This window comes from Oryzias latipes, chromosome 17 (assembly GCF_002234675.1).
Source record: "Oryzias latipes chromosome 17, ASM223467v1".
Classification (NCBI taxonomy): domain Eukaryota; kingdom Metazoa; phylum Chordata; class Actinopteri; order Beloniformes; family Adrianichthyidae; genus Oryzias; species Oryzias latipes.
Window position 1 is genome coordinate 23,821,694 of NC_019875.2, and position 20,794 is coordinate 23,842,487.

Here is a 20,794-nt window from a genome sequence, read left to right on the forward strand (position 1 = left end):
CTTGGCCCCACACTTTTTAACCTCTACATGCTACCGCTAGGTGATGTCATCAGGAGACATGGCATAAACTTTCATAGTTATGCTGATGACACCCAGTTATATGTGGCTGTGTCTCCTGATGACATGGGACCCATTGATGACCTTTTAAGTTGTGTTTTAGATATTGAAACATGGATGGGAGAGAACTTCTTAAAGCTCAATCAAGACAAAACTGACATTTTAATTGTTGGTCCTGAAGCTGAGAGAGAAAGGGTCCAATCCTATTATCAACTTTTAATCTGAATGTGTGCAATAAAGTAAAAAACCTCGGTGTGATTTTAGATGCAGATCTTAACTTTGAAGCACACGCAAACCAAGTTACAAAGACTGCATTTTATCATCTTAGAAATATTGCCCGAGTGAGACCCTTTCTCTCACAAGCCAGTGCTGAAATATTAATCCATGCTTTTATAACATCTAGGATAGACTATTGTAATGCTCTTCTTTCTGGTGCTAAGAGAAATACTGTAAACCGGCTGCAGCTTGTTCAAAACTCAGCTGCACGCCTTTTAACCAGGACCAGAAAGAAGGAGCACATTACTCCAATTTTGAAGTCTTTGCACTGGCTCCCTGTCAGCTTTAGGATCGATTTTAAGGTTCTTTTATTAGTTTATAAAAGTTTACATGGAACTGGACCCTCATTTTTATCAGATTTACTTTTAGTCTATGACCCTCCCAGAGCCCTCAGGTCCACAGGTGCAGGTCTGCTAGTGGTCCCAAAGGTCAGAACTAAAACCCACGGCGAGGCCTCTTTTCAACACTGTGGACCTCGCCTGTGGAACAGCCTGCCTGAGGACGTGAGGGCTTCAGCCACTGTGGAGGTTTTTAAGAAAAAACTTAAGACACATCTTTTTAGTAAAGCTTTTACATAGTTTTTACTTGTCCACATGTTTTTATTTGATTTTATAAAATTTTAACAGCTAATTTTATTTGTTTTTATTTTAAAGGAGGGATGTGTATGTGTTGGGTTTTTGTGTGTTTTTATTAATTCATTTATTTTATTATTATTTGTATTTATTTTTTATTATTATTACATTCTTTTTACTTTGTTTATTATTTTAACTAATATATATATTTTTTTATCTTATTTGTTTTATTTATTTATTTATTTATTTTTTCCTTTGGTAAGCACTTTGAGATGCTATGAAGCATGAAAAGCGCTATATAAATAAGGTTAAATAAAGTTGAATAAAAGTACAGTATTTTATTCAAGCACTTTTAAAATCTCCACCCATAAAAAGTATTTAAAATCTGTTCTCCAAATAAATAATTTGCATGTCCAGTGCAAGAGACCAGAACCCTTGGGCACAAACAAATGCAGATTCCTTTATCAGAGTTGCCCACCTTTAAAACACAGCATCTCAGAGTAGGAGATATTGGATTAGAAGTGATTTTTTTTTTTTTTTACTCCTTGGCTCGATCTCAGAGGTGCTAGATTAAATGCCATTCCCACTTTACTACAGCAAGCTAGAAAATAAATCATACTATCCATACACTCCCCAATGAAATACTCACAAACTCTCACACACACATGCGGGTGAACACATATAAATACAGAAAAATGCTCACAAGGGGAGATATATAACAGGTAGGCACACCCAAACACTAAAGCATCTGAACGGTCCAGCGCCTCTACTCTTTGTATTTCAATCATTGAATCGATGCCTCTAAATTGATTGTAGCTGAGCAGAGGCCAAAGATGTTCCCCCTGGCTCAGTGCCCTAGCCCTCTATTGATTAGATCTGAGAGAGCCAATTGCTTTCACACTGGATTAAGGTGTTTTGTGGAAAAGTGCATGAAGACAAAAAAATAAAAAATACAATAAAATAACAAACAAGGGAAGAAAAAGATTCAGAAAGAACAAGAGGAAATATCCTCTTAGATGCACAAAAATCAAGGCATTGCTATTAATAGGCTGAAAATTAAAAGCACACTTATGTGGAGCAACTTGAAATAAATTGAACTCCCATCAAACACAACCATGGAGGACAAATGTTAAAATGAAGGCCTGTGGGCCTGACACTGTCCATGATGTACCGGTAATTGTCTTTGGACCACGTAAAAATATCAAGTCCTTATTCGAGGCTGCACTGTGTGCGTCATTATGCACAACAAATCCCGAAATGCACGGCCAATGTGTTTGCGCATTGAAAACCAACAAAAGCTTGTAAAAAGACCAAAAGCAGGAGTCCTTGCTTCAATGATTACCGGTACTTCTGATAGATTTATTCTCTTTGGAAAAATTTTTTTAATTTAGCTTTAACTTGGGGGAGGGAAATCCAGGCCACAAGGGTCAGTGCGTCTGCATGTTTTCCAGATATTCTTTCCTTGCTTATAGCGATTACTTGGATCAGGTTTGTTCAGCCACTTAGAACAAAGCAGGTTATGTGAAACAAGTAAGAATACGGCCCTTGGTGCCCACTACTGGGTTAACTTGTCTTTTTACCCTGATGTGTCTCATTTTGATCTGTCCCTTCCCAAAACCCTGTCTCTTACTGCAAAGCATGCAGTACACATACCTACTGCACACCATTGGTTCTTTCATTGTCTAATGATAGCCAGCATTAAACACCTCTGAGAATATTACATGAAAAAAGAACTGTGCACGACAAAGGCCGAGACTTTTCCTGTTCTGATGACCTGTCTGGGGTCTTTGCAAACATTTTAAACTCTGATAAAGGGTGCGAAGGGTTTAATGGCTGTGAAAATCATGTAATACATAAGTACCGGAATCCCCAACAAAAAAGATTTGAGCTGTTACAGACCACTGGACTTTCATCCAAATGCTACTGGTTAGCATTTGACAACATTTTCTTCTTGGTCAAAGTCTCTTTAGCTAAAGAAGGCTTGCATGACTGTAAAAATCATGTTCTTGACTACTTTCTTTATGGTAAATATACTGCTGCATTGAGGGACAAGTTGTTAAACGCAAGAATGGCCATGAATTCACATCTAGAACAACCTGCGAAGCATGTTGCAGTAAGTCAGTGACGTGCGGTCAGGTGAGGCAAGTGAGGCACATCCTCACCTGTCATAATTGTGATAAAATAGAAAAAGGTAAATTAGGTAAATATTATTATCCACTGATCTGTGTTAAATATACATTTTCAGTCAACTCAACAGATTTTCCACAGTTTCTGAGGTTAAAATCGCAGAATTTGAGTGTTGCGCGATCACAGACGGTGCGGAAACTCCGGTTGAGGCTCTAAAGCGCTGTGCCTCATGTCTGATTGCAGGACTCAATGTTAACAGAGACGTGCGCTGAAAACACTGCTGTAGGCCAAAAGAAAAGGCTTTAGGTGAGGCAAGCCTCACCAGCAGGGGGCAGACGTGAGCTAACAGCTGCTTTTAGCTACACTAGTGCCGTGGAAACAGAACAGACCGAGGACGTCTTTCTCCATCGAGAGGGAAAAACTGGTATAAAATAAAGGAAAATAAGGAAGACTTTCCAACAGATCATAGAGCTTTTTGTGGAGAAGGATCAGCACACAGACTCAAAGTAGCGGCAAACATGGTTTTCAATTTTTTTTAACAACATAGGATTAAGTATAAAAATTTAACTAAAATCATTTATTTTGTTTTTATGATCATTTTCACATACATTTGATAACACTGATTAAAGCACCAGAATTTGAAGTTGGAAAAATACCAGAAATAGGTACTGAGGTTCAAATGTGTGCTGAACACATCTGCATGCTTTAATTTGTACATATGAATAATTTCTGCACAAGAAGAGTGTTCTATAGTGGTCTAGAGTGGTCTATAAAAGGAATATTCTCTGCAGGACAAATATTTTCTTGTGTGTATTTTGTAAGGTGTTAGCTGCCGTTTGATGAATGGTGAAATATTCAGTTCGTGCAATTTTAAATCTCACTCCAGAGGAGTTAGTGCCTCACCAGCCATCAACCTCACCATCACGTCACTGCAGTAAGTGGAGGCAGTAGACTGTTCCAGATGCAAAAATATGTAGTAAAGCTCCACAAAGGACAGTTTCTGATCTCTTTCCACCCTTAAACAGTTGCTCATTGCTAAACTTCTCTATTAACCTCATCAGAGATAACAATGTCAGAGAATACAAATACTCATGTCAGACTTTGTTGACTAATGCCAAATGGTCTCCAACTTAGTGAAGAAAACTCTACACAGGGATTAGAGGTTGAGACAGTTGACATATATAGTATTTATCTGGTTGTACACTTAAAGGACGCATAGCACTATTGTTGTGTAAAATAAATGCATGTTCAGATTTTACTAAGTAGACTCAGATCCTAGTAAAAAATATACTGTAACTATAATTGTCGGACCTGGTGAGATCTGTTTGGTTTCATTACAATTGTCTGTCATGCGAATCTTAGAAATATAGTACAAAGTATTTATCTTGCTTTCCATCACAAGCAAAGAAACAGAAAAACACCAATATTTTAAATGTTTCCTCACAGCAAATGCACACACACACTCTCTTTTGTGCACCAATCCTTTAGATCGGGGGGACTAACACTGATCAAAGGTGTAATCTAATTTGACCCTGGAGCAAAGAAGCTCAGGGCTACAGCATTACACTTCAAAGCTTCAATCTGAGTTTATTTCACATTCCAACTCCAACCCACTGTCATCTAAAGGAGTCTAACCAAGCTTTACTGTCAACCAGTATAACAGAATCTCCTCTGACCTGGATCAAATGATGAATAAAGTTTGAAATGGGGATAAGTCTTTCTTTTCACAATTTTATCCTCAAGATTCCTTTTTGGTATATTTTTCTGATGCCTGGATTTGTATACAATTTTGCCACAGTTGTATTCAGTATGCGGTAAGTGCTAGTGAGAGTCTCTCAACATCCCATCACTTTTTCTCCAAGCAACAATTAGTTTTGTCCATCCTCAAATGTCTATTAAAGTGTGGAGGAATGTAGGACTGAGTCTGAAGTCAGTCTGAACTCTAAAGCCTTTTGTGTGGCTCAGGTCCCCCCTCTCAAATAATTTTCACAATAGTCCAGATTAAGTGCTTATGAAAATGAAGGGCTGTGTGTTCTGAGAAGGATGTGGGGGTAGCACAGGCCATTTGGACATGGGTCACAAGAGGAAGAAAAAAGCCCCTCAGTCAGAGTGATCATGAAAGCATTTCTTTGGGAGCAGGAGCTCTATTCATGTGGCATTAAAGGTGTAAAAGGCTCATACTGACCATACAAGTCAGGGAAACTCAGTATGCATTTGTTTAATACCTCTATTGTAACACGCTGTGTGACTGCTCTCTTAGCAGAACACTACTACACAAGATAAGTCATTAAAGAGGCAGAAAAGACGAGTAACAGATGGAACAAGGGTGTAGGAAAAAGGTGTTTCCTGGTTACTTCATGTTGGAGTGATTGCAAACACACTTGTGTTATTATTGTAGGGACTGTTTGAACCCCTGGTAAGGAATAAATGGCCTCATGAACTTAAAGATCCCTCAAATATGAGCTTTTTGGACAATTCCTAAACTGTACTTGTTTTTGTTTTTTGAGTGGGGTGGGGTGGGGGGTAATCTGGTTTGTTGAATGTTTGTGTGAACAAGACTGTTCTGCAAGTGCTTCAGCCATTTAACAGCATCCAAAAGAACAGTACTTCAGGGTCAAGCATGGAACAAATGGTGTACAGGGTTTAGATAAGGCTGTAGAAAAGAGGAATGACACTGTGAGTAACGCACTCAACAAAAAAGGAAATTCTTTTTTTTTTAAATACTTTTATAATGATTTAATCACTTTTTTGCTGGATTATGTTGCCTGTAATTATGTATTGATCCAAAGAGAAGAAGTGAAAATGTGACAACAATGACTTTGAAGGAAACAGTTCAGATTCCTAAAAAAAGTTTGAAAATGTCTTGTGTGGTGAGGAGGTTATGGCACTTCTAAATAAATGACAGCAAGGGCAAGAGAGACTGACTGGACCCCATAAGGAAAGGTTTGGAAAAAAGTCCCTGTTTTAAAGGAGAGTTGCTGAAGGGTCTAAAATGCCGTTAAATTTAGCAACACTAACTGTAATTTTGGTAAATTGATCATTCTTCCTTTTTCAGTTGAGTGCATGATAATGAACCCATCAATCGTGTCACTGTGTCTGATGTACAACTTAATACTCCCAACAGACTGTTTACAAAAGGTTATTACCATAAAGTAATTCCTCTGAATGAGAAAATGGAAATATGAGGTGCTGCTTGTCCATTCATCGGCTAAAGCTGACTTTGAAAATAAAAATCAGTTTTTCGTGACCAATTGATTGCTGTCTTGCCCGACACGTTGATAAGCTATCCATGTTGAAAATGATGCAAAGATAATTTTAAAAGGAATCAAAGTGAAAGGAAATCTGTAAATTCTGTGAAGTATACAAGCATATGTGCTGTTGTGTCCCTATTGCTCTGTGTTTGATTCATTCCCCAAAGGGTCCTATTATGCTTTGTATCAGCTTCAACACAAAAGCAGTGTCTTTCTGTCTGCCTATCCTGCTCCCCAAAGAGAACATTCCAGACAGAGAGAATCCATTTGCTTGTCAGCTATGGCTGGAATAATCAGAAATCATTCTGTCTGAAAGCTTACCACTGTGCAGACGAGACCAGCCTATAGCAACGCTGCCCCGGAACGGAGATCATATCTGTGGTCTTTCAAAAGCTCTTTATGTTTGGCAGCATTGTTTATGAAAAGGTTAATGATTAAGCTATAAAGGTATATCCACACCTTCTTACTTATGTACAAGTGGGTAAGGACAAAATCTGAATTTTGAAGTGTACCCCATGGCTTTGGCCCAGGATTTTGTAGCGGGTCCTTCTAGCTTCTGTGTATCTGTTCAAGGGAGTTTTATAAATGTTACATGGGGTCATGGAGGATCTTGCAGGTTTAGATACTGGGTTAGCACACCTGTCCAGACTATAGTTGAGTAGTAGCAAGAAAATAATTACACTTCTAGATTTTAAATCATCAGAAGAAATCTTGTATTTTTTTCAAAAATGCGAAGTAAAAGCAGTAAGGATCAATATCTCATGTATGTTCCTTTATAGATCCCGGAAAGAATCTGCATCTCCCCATTTTTCCCAGTTGAAATTCTTTGACTTATTTTAACTTTAAGTAAAATTTAGCAATATTTTACAGAGTAACATGCCTTATACAAAGAGGGGTGAGACCTTTAAATTCTACATAGCAAATTTTGCGTTAAATTTAATAAACAATCAGCACAAAACAGGGTGGGAAAGCCTACATCATTATACAACAATAGCCTAATCATCCATAAATTCACTGCTCTCTTTGAATCTTGCCATAAACTAAAGTTAAGTTGATTCATGGACAACCTATAATCTTGTTGGAGCTCCTAAATTAAAATCTGCAGGATAGATCTGTAATATGAGGAAAATGCCATGCAATTACAGAATGATCTTGCCCTGGAAGTATATCTTTCAATCTTGTTAAATCAATCTTAAATGAGAAAATCAGTTTTTTGAAGAAAAAAAAGAGGGGGCATTTCAACAGTTTCTACTGTATATGATGTATATTAAAAATCCAGACGAAAAACAACAAAAAGTTAACCCACAGTTAGAAGTTAGTCAGTTTAATTTATAATTCTTTTTTTGTTTTTAACAATTCAAGCCACAAACTACAAGAAATAAAAAACTGTATAGGATGGTCAGAATATTTTTTGGGACAAAAGAAAACAAAAACAACAAAAAGCAACAGAAAAGGAGGCTTAGAAAGCCTCATTAAAATTGACTTAATTTAGTCAATATATGAAGTGCTCACATAATTGATACACCATATCCAAGTACACAACTGCACACGTATAGACACACATAGATACAACGGACACAGACATGCACTGTTGAAGAGCAACACAGATCTGACAAGTGCAGTTATGCTAATTACAGTCTGGGAGGTGAGGTGCATCCTCTCGCCAATGTGGACGTTCACATAGCAAATCCAGGGCAAAACATAACTATCAAGAAAGCAGTAGAAAAAACAAAAACCCATTTCTTTAAAGCTTTTTCTGTATGTATGTGTGCTGTGTGTTCAGTTGGGATGAAGACCTGTAGGTCAAAGTGAATAGGCAATTATGCTAATAATATCTCAATTAAAATATATTAAAAATAGGTGGCAAGTGCAAACAACAATGAATAGTTACAGTATCAATATGCAATCCTTGATGCAACTACTGGACGCTTTTTACAAAGACAAATTAGTCCACACAAAATCTAAAGGCTATATTTGCCATTAAAAAAATAATAAAATAAAATAACTAAATTAAATACTCCTCCAATTTGGTTCAAATATGTGTTAATTATTATTATTATTATTATTATTATTATTATTATTATTATTATTATTGTTGTTTGCAGCAAAATTTGATAGGTATAACAATTTATTGGAGATATATTGCCAACCAAATATTTTTTTTTGTTTCTTTTGTGCATGATATTTTGTTTTTTCCTGTGTGAAATGCCCAAATCAACCTTCTTCTTTACAAAAGCCTTACTGTCCATGCTCCAGTGGTTGTCAGTTTTTCAGGTTAGTGGCTCATATTTGGAAATGTCACATTCTCTCCAGAAGGTCAATGCCATGGTCAGACCTCAAAAATCAGTTCTAAATCAGCATTATCCACTCTTTTAAATGATTACTAGATTCATTTTCTGTTTTCTTTTGTATATTTTTCTTTTCTTTTGCTTGAAGCATTTTGGCATTTTAGAGAAAAATGTTATCTGTTTTTAAATGCATTGAAGTTTCTGGATTCACTATGAACATGCTATGAATAGCTAAATTGGTGCAATGAAGAATCCTGGATATGATGGAAAACAGTAAAGTTAAAATCAATGATCTATCATAGAGACTTGTTTAGCTTTTTCTTGAGCATCATTAGGAAATGAGGTCTTCCCTCTAGTTTCTGAAGTACCACATGCCTTGACCTTGAAAATGCGTGCAGTGTTAACCAGCAGTTAAAACATGTAATTACATACACACGATGACATACTGCAATGCAGATTATGGGAGATTTCTAATTGCTGGATAATTGCATACCATGAAGGTGTTGAAGCTGTGTTTGTGACCTTCCTACTTAAAGGAAATTGAATTGACTTATGATTATGTTCAATGTCATAAACTAAGTTACAGAGATTTAATTTTCTACGTATGTTTAATCAGGGACAGTTAGGGTGCATTTAGAATAGAAATGTAATGCTGGTTGGTTGGAATGAGGAAGGATTATAGCAAACACGATTAGATTAAGAAATTGGACATGCAAAGTTCAGTCAGAGGTGATGATAACAGTGATTGTGTGTGTGTGTACGTACATGAGTGTATGTGCCAGTGGTTGTGTGCCAACGTAGGTGTTTATTGGAGGCTGTACACTGAAGACAGCACAAGTCTAGAATGTTGAGGTTTAAATATTAGCAGAGGTCCTGATTACATTCAAACTCAGATTAACAAGTAGATTAGTTATGAATACACAACTGTTGATAAATACATTAACTGTATTTATTACATAGTTGAAAAAAAAGTTGCCAGATGTAGTCGTTTTTTGCCAGTTTCCTGACAGTTTCTTCTTGATTTGGTTGTAACCTGATTGTCCTTGCATGTTAGCAGGCATACATAATGGCAGTGCAGTTCTATGTAGATTAAGAGTTTAGAAGTTTGCAGGATAACCTTGACTGATCTACGACTGCAGCTAAAATCCACTAAAATAACACAATTTTGCCAAACTGAAATGCATATGTCTGCTTCCAAATCCAACAGGTCTGACTGTTATATTAGTGAGACAATGCATATTGATGGACAATGATGGGAAATGGGGCAAATCAACACACAAGCAGAGGAGTGGGGCATATTTTCTGAACCAAGAGGCACTTTGTGATTAAGCTTACAAAGCAACTTCATTAGTGCCTAATAGAGCATATCCTAGAGGGCAAGAAAGCAGAGAATAACAACAGAAGAAAGATGTATAGGCTCTGCAAATTAACATTTATTCACTCATAAAAATGTCCAGATAATAAAGCAAACATTTCTGCAGAATAATGCAGATGTTGATTTGGTTTTTATATTGGCAAATTAATCTTTTTGGGAGAGATTCGATAGATGAGGCCTAGGCCTGGTACAGGAGGGTAAAGGGGAGCCCCTTGCATTGTGCATGTTTTGTGTCGTGGCAGCAAGGGTGACAAAGGCAAATGAAGCAGCGTCCAGGCCATCTGGTAAATGTTTGGGGTCCTTTGTCTTCCTGTTTCTGACTGGTTTCTAAACCCAACATCCACCACTGAGTGATAACAAGAGAAGAGATATAACAAGAAGGAAGGTAAAGAGCAGAGCAGCAAAGAGAAAACCATAATAAGAAAAGAAAAAAGAAAAACAATGTCTGAAGGTCAGGTAAAGAGCTGAAAAAGTTTGAGAAAGTTGGAAGGGGGTGTTAGGTCAAAGTGGAACCTTCTAGAGAAAGTTGCTGTGTTTTAACTAAGGCAAGGACCAAATGAGATGTGACAAGAAACAAAAACAAAAAACTCTGAAAAGGTTTGTAGGTGACAGAACTCAACAAAAAACAGAAACCAAAGGAAAAAAAAAACACCTATTCCCTTTTCCATTCGGAGTAAAACTAGCTCTGTTTGTGGTAGGTATTTTCATTCAAGGTGAACAAAATCTCCAGATGCTCCTCGCAACCTGGGAGACTAACTGTCAAGGCAGTGAGAGTGGAGCATCTGTGTCTGAGGTGGCTATCAACAGTGTTTGGACTCTAAATTCAAAGAGTCTTTGTTTGGGTCACGCTCTCTTATCAATGCTTTCTGCCATCCAGCTATTCAGCTACTGAAAGCTACGGAAACAAGAGTTCTTTCACCTTCTGGTTACATTGTATTTTTTTCTTCATCCTCTTCTTTCTACAACTCTATTTTATCTTCAACACATTGGTCCAAGCTGCCATTCAACTAACAGGAACAGGAAGAGTCAGATTCTTCCCTAATTGGGCTTCAGAGGGACTCTGGATTGGTTAGGTTCTATCTTGTGCACACATGGATACTCCGCCACAAATGGAAGTAAACCCAGTGAAACAAAAGTAGACAAGGCCAAATAAATGGAAAGCAGTTTTAATGGGTTTCTGTCTAGCAGAAGTCTTACTTTCAATTTAGATGCACAAAGACTTACTATAAACTTGTAAGAGTAAGTGTAAAGCCAATTAATACAAACTTTAAAGAAACATATAAGAAAAAGTTTAGGTTACCAAGTTTATTTTTCTATTCAGTTAGATTTTGTCTTCTTTGGCATCCAGAAAAATAGCAGAATAATACTTATGATGATAGACGTTGCAGGAGAAATTTGTTTGGATTTTTACAGTGTCTGTCTGGAATTGAAATGGTGATGATTGCAGTCGGTTCACTACATTTAAAATGATAAAAGTGCAGACATGAAGGATGTAAAATGTGGTTCTGAGTGTATGTGTGCCCATGCCTTATAATGGTAGCTGTTAGACAGGAGTAAGGCAGCCGTGGTGAATCGGCACTTATCCCATGGAACGGCACTTGCTCAATGGGCTGTGAATCCCCCACTGCCACTGTCAGCATGCAAAATATTAAATAAAGTTATTTGAGTATATGTAATATTAAAGCACCAGCATGTCAAAGTCCTGCTGGAGACTAATGGAAAGAGAAAATATGTGAAGATTCCTTTTCTGGATACAGACCTAAGCCACAAGACAGCTAGAATGTGCAAAAAGGAACTCCAGTGATATATGATCATTGCTTTATCCATACATGCATCCAAATATAGATTTACATGCATGGATAGAAGTCGAGGGTGCTGGAGAAAGCAAAGATGGATGAGTTGTAATGGGTCAATGTGGGCTCATTTAAGACTGAAAAAAACAAAGTATCACACTGAACCTTAGCTCAAACTTTTGGCACAAATTAGTTTAAGGCTATTTCTGTGATATCCTGATATATCTGGTTGCAAAGCAAAATTTCTTACCCCGCTGTCTGGAGCTTGGCTTTCAATCGAGGATCTAAATATTGTTTTCATTCTCTGTGCTGTCATAGTATTTGGCTTTATTGAATCTTTATCACGACTTTCTTGCCAACATTTAGGCATAACTATTATTCTTAGGTGTACAATTCGATTTCTTCCTAAAATTTTGAATGAACCTTAATTATTTAAATAAGGAACCCCTATACAATAAGAAATTACAGAAAAGTCTTTTTTTATTGTTGAAAAAAAAAAATTATTCATAGATGGAGAGGACAAAGAGGCAACAGAGAAAGGGCTACTAGGAATTTTAGGCAAACTCTGATCCAACTAGAAGAGAAGTCAGCAGCATAAAAAAATAGGCTGAACTTTACACTATTCTATTCTTTTTTTATTCAGACAAACTAATGTGGAGCCAGTCACCTGCAAAATTCAGAACATTTGAAAAGTTGCCGAAAAGTAAGAATACAAAGATCAAACCAAGATGTTAGCGGAGATGATAATAATTAATTATGAGATTTTCTTCATATAAAACAGAAGAGACATGATTTGCTTGGAGAAGGTGGGGAGGTGCCATTTTGGGTTTTCTGCTCAATTCAACTGGGAGGTGATAAAATATTTAGCAGATTGCTCACATAGCTGAGGGGAAGAGAGTGAGAGGAAGAAAGAGAGCAGGGGATACCCAAATGGCTTGTGTAGGAGCTGGGGAACTGGTAATGAGAATGGCACGCTGACATCATCTTTACGAAGCGCAACATCTCTACATGGTTTCTCTCCCCAACTGACAGCAGGAAGCACATATGCACACCATACCACCTGCTTCTAATTTAATATACATAGACTAAATAACACAAAATGATCTACATACACAAAACTCTACTAGTTACAGTTATAAGTATGTGGCTGTTAAATGAACAAACAGATTTGGATTTGATTTTTTTTTTTTCTTAAAAAAGAAAAGGTAAATCCTGAGATGTCAGGGAATTAGTTAACTTACTTGTGCTTTTCCTTACTACAATAACATGTGACTCATTATTTTGTCATTAGCTGCTCAGCCAATTAGGTAAATGTTTATGCCAAGTAAGCATCTACTCATAAATGGAGTCAATGAACAATTTGACAGCCTAATGTAAAAAGTAATAGGCATTTTTTATGCAACATGACAACAGGCTTCTTAAACTGTCAAAACAGAATACAACTTTTTGCTTTTTTTGATTTCTCAGTTTGAGTGAATTTTATTTCATTTTTCTAACTAAAACCTTTCTTTTAAGTTGTCTTAGATAAAAAAGAGGAAAATTTCAGCTTGAAGCTACATGTTCCAATTTTCCTTTTTGTTCCTTTTCCTGTAACTTCAGATATAATGGGCAATTACTTCAGACCCAATGCTGAGGCCGTGTTATTGCAACTACTCCCAATTTATAGGTCGCCCTTGGTCCTTAGGTTCCACCTGCACTTTTGGGTTAGATTTCCCTGTTTCAATAATGGATTACAAGTCCATGAAGAAAGACTGTATGAAAAATAAAAGAATAAACGGCTGTAAATGTTATTATTAGAGGAACTCCTCAGTGAGGTTGAGGAGGAAACTGTTTCCACCCAAACATAAAGATTCATGCGCTGGTTATGAGAAGTAGAAATTGAACAATCAGCTGCTTTGGAACACCATGTTCTACAGTTACTATGGGATATGTCGGGAAATGGAAAAACATGAAAAGACTAAAAAAAGAAAACAGAACAAGCATTAAAGTTGTTGAGTGAAACTTAAAGGTTAAACCTTGAGTGAGATATCCATTAAATGACTGACAACATTATTCAAACCATGTTTTATAACATATTAAATTAATATAATCAGTTAATTTTCAAGTTTTGACATCTCGCTTTATCACCATTTCGATTCTAGGCATGGTCATTTACTTTTTTGATGACATTGATTTCACTAAATATTATTATGGAAAAGACAGAGTGAAGTTTAAGTAATATTACAAAGTCTAAATGATACCAGTTCGACATATTTCTCTCTCACTACTTGTAAAAGATCTTTGTCTTTAATTAATAAAACATTTTATGTCTTGGATCATTTTTACTCATCTGTTTAACATACATTTTCTTCCTTTCCATTCTTCCTTTCCATTTGTTACCATCAAGAAAAGAAAAAAAAAGATACCATTTCCCTAAGTACAAGGGGGTTTTATCCATTCCTCCACCCCCACCCATCACCAATCAATTTAACACGAACAATATTATGGGGAAAGCCCAAAACATCCAAAACTCGAGATGAAAACTCCCCAAAAGTCAAAGCGGCCATACAGAAAAGCCAAAGGGTCCCCACAAAAAATACAAAAAAGTCTGCACTTTAAGAGAATGTGACACTGTTGTGTTAGACATGTGATCAACATTCCTATTACATGTTTGTTGGTGAGGAGGAGGCTCATTAGTCAGAATCATCTGTTCTTAAAGGGCACATATAACACATAATAATGAAAACTAGGAGAGATCTACTCTTAAAGCTGTTTTGTTCAATCTTTTAGTCACATAACAGTGGATCTAACAAATAATGACCACAAATTAAAAAAACAACAACTATTTATTAAGGTTAGAAGTGGGGATTTTATCTGTTTTGTTTTTTAACAAATCTGACTCATTCAACTCAAACTCAATAAATAGGAGCATCATTGAAAAAAACCCACACACATACATAAAATAAAATAATACATTTCAATGAATCAGATTTTTTTTTTGAGAGCTCAACAGCTCACCATTATCAACCAAATTTGTTTGCCACCTTATCTTACATTTAAAGTTGTTGGGTCTCAGTTTGGAACAGTGTATCTGTGTGCCTATAAGTGCATTTATACACAGAAAAAGCTGAAAAGATACACTAGACAGACTATGCTTTGTAGATTTGTTGCAGTCTTATATCTGTTTATTGATCAGGGCTAAAGCAGTCAATCAATCTTATCTCCACACACTCTAACCAAGCTCTCGAGGCAAGGCAGCCAATGTGGCACCATGCTGGGAGCCCCAAACGGCTCTAATTTCAACAAACACCTTAGGAAAATATTTGCTTTGTATGTGTGTACTTGCATGCGTCAAAATAATAAGGTATCAAGCCTAAAGGTACATTAGAGGACACACAAAGCACCAAACACAACACCCAAAACCTTGTTAACCTTCACTTAAGATAAGAGTAATGTATTACTTTCACACATTACACTCAGGCAGACTCAAACATCCTACCATCTGTGTAGTAGGTTGTACAATAAGTGAGCATTCTCTACAACTCAATAGTATTGTTCCTTTCAAGCAGATGTTATTGAGAAAAAAGCACAGAACATCATGTTTAGTCAAATGCATGAAACCTAATCTATTTAGTCTCTTCAGTAGAGTGAAAATCTCTGATCTTAGGTGAGCAGATATCTTGTTTTATACATACTTAAAATGGAGCATTTTTGTTTCAGGAGCTGAGGAGTTCATTTGTTAAAATATGAATGACCCATTATTTGTTTTTTGGAAACAAGTATTATTGAAAAAAAAAGATACAATAAAATGAATTTTAATTGTAGAACTTGAACATTCACATATAAATTGCATAACATTTTTTTAAGATTTCTTACCTCGGCAAACATTGCCATTGTCAGGTTCAAATCCAGCTTTACATGTGCAGCTGCCAATAGGAACCATCCACTCTCCATCACCATTGCAGTAGAGTTTTATTGGGACATCCACTTCCTCTGAGTTGGGGATGCAATTTCCTCTTGCAATGACAAGTGAGGTACTCTCCGCCCCTGTCATGGTCTCTGGAAAGACTGCAAAGTTTTGGACCACGCTTGGGCATTTTTTGTAAAACACCCTTACAGACAGAAGAGACATGCAGGCTCCGTAGTCTTGAAAAGCAAGGTAGAAGCCATTCTTGGACAGTGGACCAAAGCTTCTTACTTCTGTATTGACCTTCATTAAGCGTCCACCAAAGTCCACTTGCGAGAAGCTTTCATCAGCAGCAATAGTGTCTACCTTCAGGTATGGTGCCTCCATCCAGAAGGCGGTGCCTTTGGTGGCGATGACAGCGTCCGTTTCATAGTAATACAGATTAAATGTCTCTTTACAGGAACCAGGGACATTTGGGATGGAGCTGCAGTCACGCACAGTGAATCGTATCTCCACGTAAATTCGCTGTGCTCCTTTGCGGTCAATAAATGTAGTGAGGAGCCAGTTGTTTTGGCTGGGTTCAAAGACATTACACACCTGGTAGGTCCTAATGGTGTTGAGGTTTTCATCGTAGCCACTCACTTCCTCCCACTACAGACAAATGGACAAGAAAGAAAAAAAAAAGAAACATGATTAACATTCAGTTCTGACAGTTGACATTTTTTAGTAGACCAATTTAAAATTGACTGAGCCTTTGTAACTTTGTACACACATCTGTATCCCCAACAGCATTTTGTTGGACAAACAAAATCCGCAAGTCTAATGAGTTTTATGCTACATTCACACCAGACTCACACATGTTTAAGTGATCCCTTCCAATGAGAAGTCTATGTAAACCCATGTACTTTAAATATATATTCTAAGCTTCTGCATTCAAAATTCTTGCATTCACCACTACGTAGGTTTTTAGGTCAGTTTTCACCAGGAACTATACAACACCGAATTTCTCATATCGGAACAGAGCTGTGAAATAAAAAGCCTGGAACAAGATTTGCACCACTTCAACATTTCTGTAAGTACATGTACAAATACTGGGTAGCAACAGTCCATTGTGAACACCGAATGCTAAAAGTGCATTCAAGAATGCCCATTTAGCCCATTATTGAATGCACATCACAGGCCTAGTATGTACTTAGCATTAGGAGCTTACTCCTCCCCTGAAGACACAAAAATAGTACAACAAAAATACAACAGATATAAAAGAAGAAACCTGCAAATTCCTGGTGTTGTTCTCTAAATATGCTCATGGCTGTAGCATATACTCACACTGTTTAAGCACAAACTAAGTAATTACTGTGGGTGCAATGTTACTTGCCATCCATGTTAAGTGTTGCTGGGCAATGATGCAGTTGATGCATTAGAAAATATGGTGTGCAACAAATTCTAGATTATGCTTTAGTAAACTATAATTAAACAGGCACAGCCTGCATGGCAGCCAAGAGCCCGCCAGTCTGATGGAAAGGCATTTGTGTGCAGACTGAACCGAAACGCACAACAAGTCATTTCTTGCAGGTGTGACCCGGAAAGCATGGTGGATGAGCATCGGGAGGCCCTTGGAGAATTAACTCAGTGCACCAAATCATTATGAAAATGTGCCATTAACATTTGGCTTAGATTGCTTAGAGCTAGGAGAAAAAGCTGCCGCAAAAAGAAGTTTAAAAGCTGACATTGAGAATGAGACCTCCAGATAAACCACTCTACTGTACAAAGGTCGGTTATGTAAAAGATGTTCAATGTCAGTCACTCTCACTATCAGAAAAACAAAAACAAACACACAACAACAACTACACTATTTTATGCTTGTATTTAAAGCAACAGCTTGATAAAGAGTCATTTCAATAAATTCTCCAACGTCAGTGATCCAAACAGCTGTAGGCTAAAAGATAATGAGGTCTATCGTGGACTTAGTAGGCCTCCAGTCAGTTCATGTTTCTTGTGTGAACACAGCCTAATACATCGTCCTTTCACCGGCCTTTAAAGCCCCAGTTGCTCAATTAAGCCAAATGGGAAGGGAAAGGTATTGGCTCTCAAAAGATATCCAAAGACGATTGAGAATTCCTGTTGAAGTCCATAAAGTGATGTGAAGAGATACATGACAATTGTGAACCATAAAATGTCACTGTTGAGGATATCTGGGGTAAAAAGGCTGCAAAGAAAAACAAGAAAGCTTTAGACCAGAGTGCGGGGAGGAGCAGAAGACACATGATGAACTGCCAAATCGTTGACATGATAAATGAGTTTACAGAAATCTGAGGTGCAAATTAAAGCCTTTTTTCACTGCTGCTCCCTCTGTGCCCACTTCACTCTAGTCTGCGCCCCCTTTCCTCTCTTTCCTTTCCGTTTTCTCCTCCCGTCTCTGTTCTGTAATGACCATTCATCAGCATTACAGGAACCTGTCCCTTTCAGCACCGCCTGTTCATTAATACAGCCAGCCCTTGGCTCCTCTGCACCCGCCTGCTCTGGGTCTAGGAGGGGGTCCTCACTGCATCTCGTCTTGCCAAATGACCACCATCTTTCACACAAGAGAAGGGCCCTAGGCATCTCAGATAATGCCCATCCAGAATCAGGTCTAGGAATTCATTGGCTCGTAATAATTGAATATTTTTTTTCTCCTTATGCGATGTCACCACCAAAGACAAACATGATTTTTTAGCTGAACAAAAATCAGGCCGTACAACAATTTCCTATTATCCTTTTATCCTTTTGGCACTTTTCATTAATATGCTGCTTACGCCTGTGCTTGGATAAAGGCGGTATTTCTAATTTGATAGTTTACTGACGACATATTGATTTGGTAGCTCATTTTGCTGCTGAGAGCTTGAGGCTACGTGCCAAGTTTGTGCTTGTGTCAGTTCGAAGGCACTTGCTCACTTTGAGTATTGACGCCGCTGTGTTTTTAAGCATTCATATACTTTTCCCACCATTTAAAGTCAAGCCACACATGTATAAAAAGCAAGAACACCCTGCATTGAAAAGCATCTTCTTGTCCCACAAATACTCCGCCAGGCACTTTTATCTTTTTGCAGTCGTTTTTTTTAAGGCAAAGCTTTTACATCATTTAAACCAGATTCTTCTATATGAAATCCTTCAAACCTCAAAAAAGGTTTCTTCACTAACCACTTTATACGTAATGGGATTTTCATTTCCCTGTGTTCATTTTACCTTTGATAATTTGTACAAAAAGCATACCACATTTATTTTTGTGTAACTTGTATATTTTATTTTATACAATAATGTAGTATTATATTTGTTTATTTTTAGTATGGGATAAACATTATAAAGAGCAGGGAGTAACTCAAATTTCTGGCATAATCAAAACTAAAAGACCAATGGTAACACTTTTAAAATAGAGAAAATGATGAACAGAGATGAATTTCTACTCCAGATATTTGGCAAAAGTTATACATGCATATAGTAAGTCAGTAAAGGGGCATCATCTTTTAATGTGGCAAAGTAGAGTCAATCTAAGTGGACACAGATTGTTGCCACCAAATGTTGAGTCAACATAACAACAACCTCATTCCACATGTAAAGCAGTGTAAGCCGTGTAAACAATTCCTGCAAGCAATTTTTTTATGGACACCTATGGTGTGTGTGTTTTGCGTGTTTGTCGCCTCAGCCATGCAGGACTGATTACTGTATTACTTATTTAAACCTATTTTTAAATGACTGAGGCTTCGAAAACCCCAATGAACTAATTTTTGAACTTCTTAAAGATCTTTATTCCTAAGAAATGTAATCTCAGTATCCCCAGTTAGTTGTTTAAAGTTAATAAAATTGGCACTGGTTCTTCCTTCTCCCCTCATATTTTATTAAAAGCTCATTCTGAAAGGGTCATGTGTTATCACATGCCAACTATCAGAACTTCACACAGTTGTGCTTCCTTATATCTTATCATTGGTGTCATTCTTACTGAACAGCCAGAAGAACTGGCTCCAGTCTAATAGCTCGGCTTTTACCAGATGTGTAGGAGACAGTTTCCCCTGCCCCTGATTGTCAAAGGCAGCCATTGTGCGCTCTTTATGGGCAGTAAAGGGGAGTCGGAAGAGCCATGGATTTGCAGAGCACTTAATGTTGTGTTAATGACCAGTCACAGATAGCTGAGCCAGAGTAGGTGGATAAGAAAAGAGAGAAATGAGACAGAGTGATGAAAATAGGAAAAGAAAATAACGGTGTTACTTTTCCCACAGGATCGGCACACTGAAGTCAAGCCACACTGCGCTTACACAGACCATTCATCCCAATGATCTCTTGTCGTTACCCTCAAAAACTAAAAAAACAGAACTGCCCAGAAGGTTAAGGTCTGGCTCTTAAGAACAGCACCATCCAACATTAACCATGATACAAGGAGTGACCCAATCAGCAATCCAACTTGGAAGTAGCTGTGGAATAAAGAAAGGCGGTTGATACATTCAAGTCATAAAGACACCCTAAATATGCCTCAAATACTAGAACAGAACTGTACACAAATGAGTATTTGATCTCTGAGATCTTGCAAATATGCTAAAATGATCAAATTTTACAATTTTGATTGAAAATTCAAAAATGGGATTATCATTTTTTTACACATTTATGTATCTTAAGTGCCAAAACAAGACAAAACTGGGACAATGTAAAAAAATATGTAGTAATTGCAAATGAAGCAATTGATAGATGGATTTTGATTGCTTCAGAAATAATAAAAGCAAATCATGCATTAGCAGTGACAAAAACAGTGTTTTAACAAAGTATCTTTAAAGTATTTAGCGTTGTACCCTTAGTAACTTAGTAACATCACACATTTTTCAAATTTTTGTAGTACAAAAGATTCATTAGATTTTGCAGACAGACTAGAAATGTTTTTTTTTTACCATTAAAAACGTGGTGCGCACAAATATTTCAAATCAGCTTCTAACCTGGTAAAGTATTCCATGATAAAAAAAACCCAAGAATAAGGGACACTGTAGTGGTCTGCTTAAAGTGTCTTAGCTACACAAACTCTGAGACAGGAGTTGACAACTTGAAGCTCATCATTCAGCCTCAGCTAATTCAAGAAAAAGACAGATCCAAACTAGGCACCATCTACTGTGCCGATCTTTGACCTCCTCCTGCTCCCTGATTCTTAGGGAG

The 20,794-nt window shown here is 37.2% G+C and overlaps 1 protein-coding gene across 2 annotated transcripts in view; it reads right to left on the reverse strand.

Moving 5' to 3' along the window:
• The window catches only part of LOC101173092 (ephrin type-B receptor 1-B), a 159,582-nt gene that overhangs the window by 76,532 nt on the left and 62,256 nt on the right, over nucleotides 1–20,794 (reverse strand). For both annotated transcript variants that reach the window (XM_004079228.4, XM_011486792.3), the window contains exon 3: nucleotides 15,595–16,276. In XM_004079228.4, coding sequence (XP_004079276.2) covers nucleotides 15,595–16,276 — 682 coding nt within the window. The remainder of the gene's footprint in view (nucleotides 1–15,594; nucleotides 16,277–20,794) is intronic.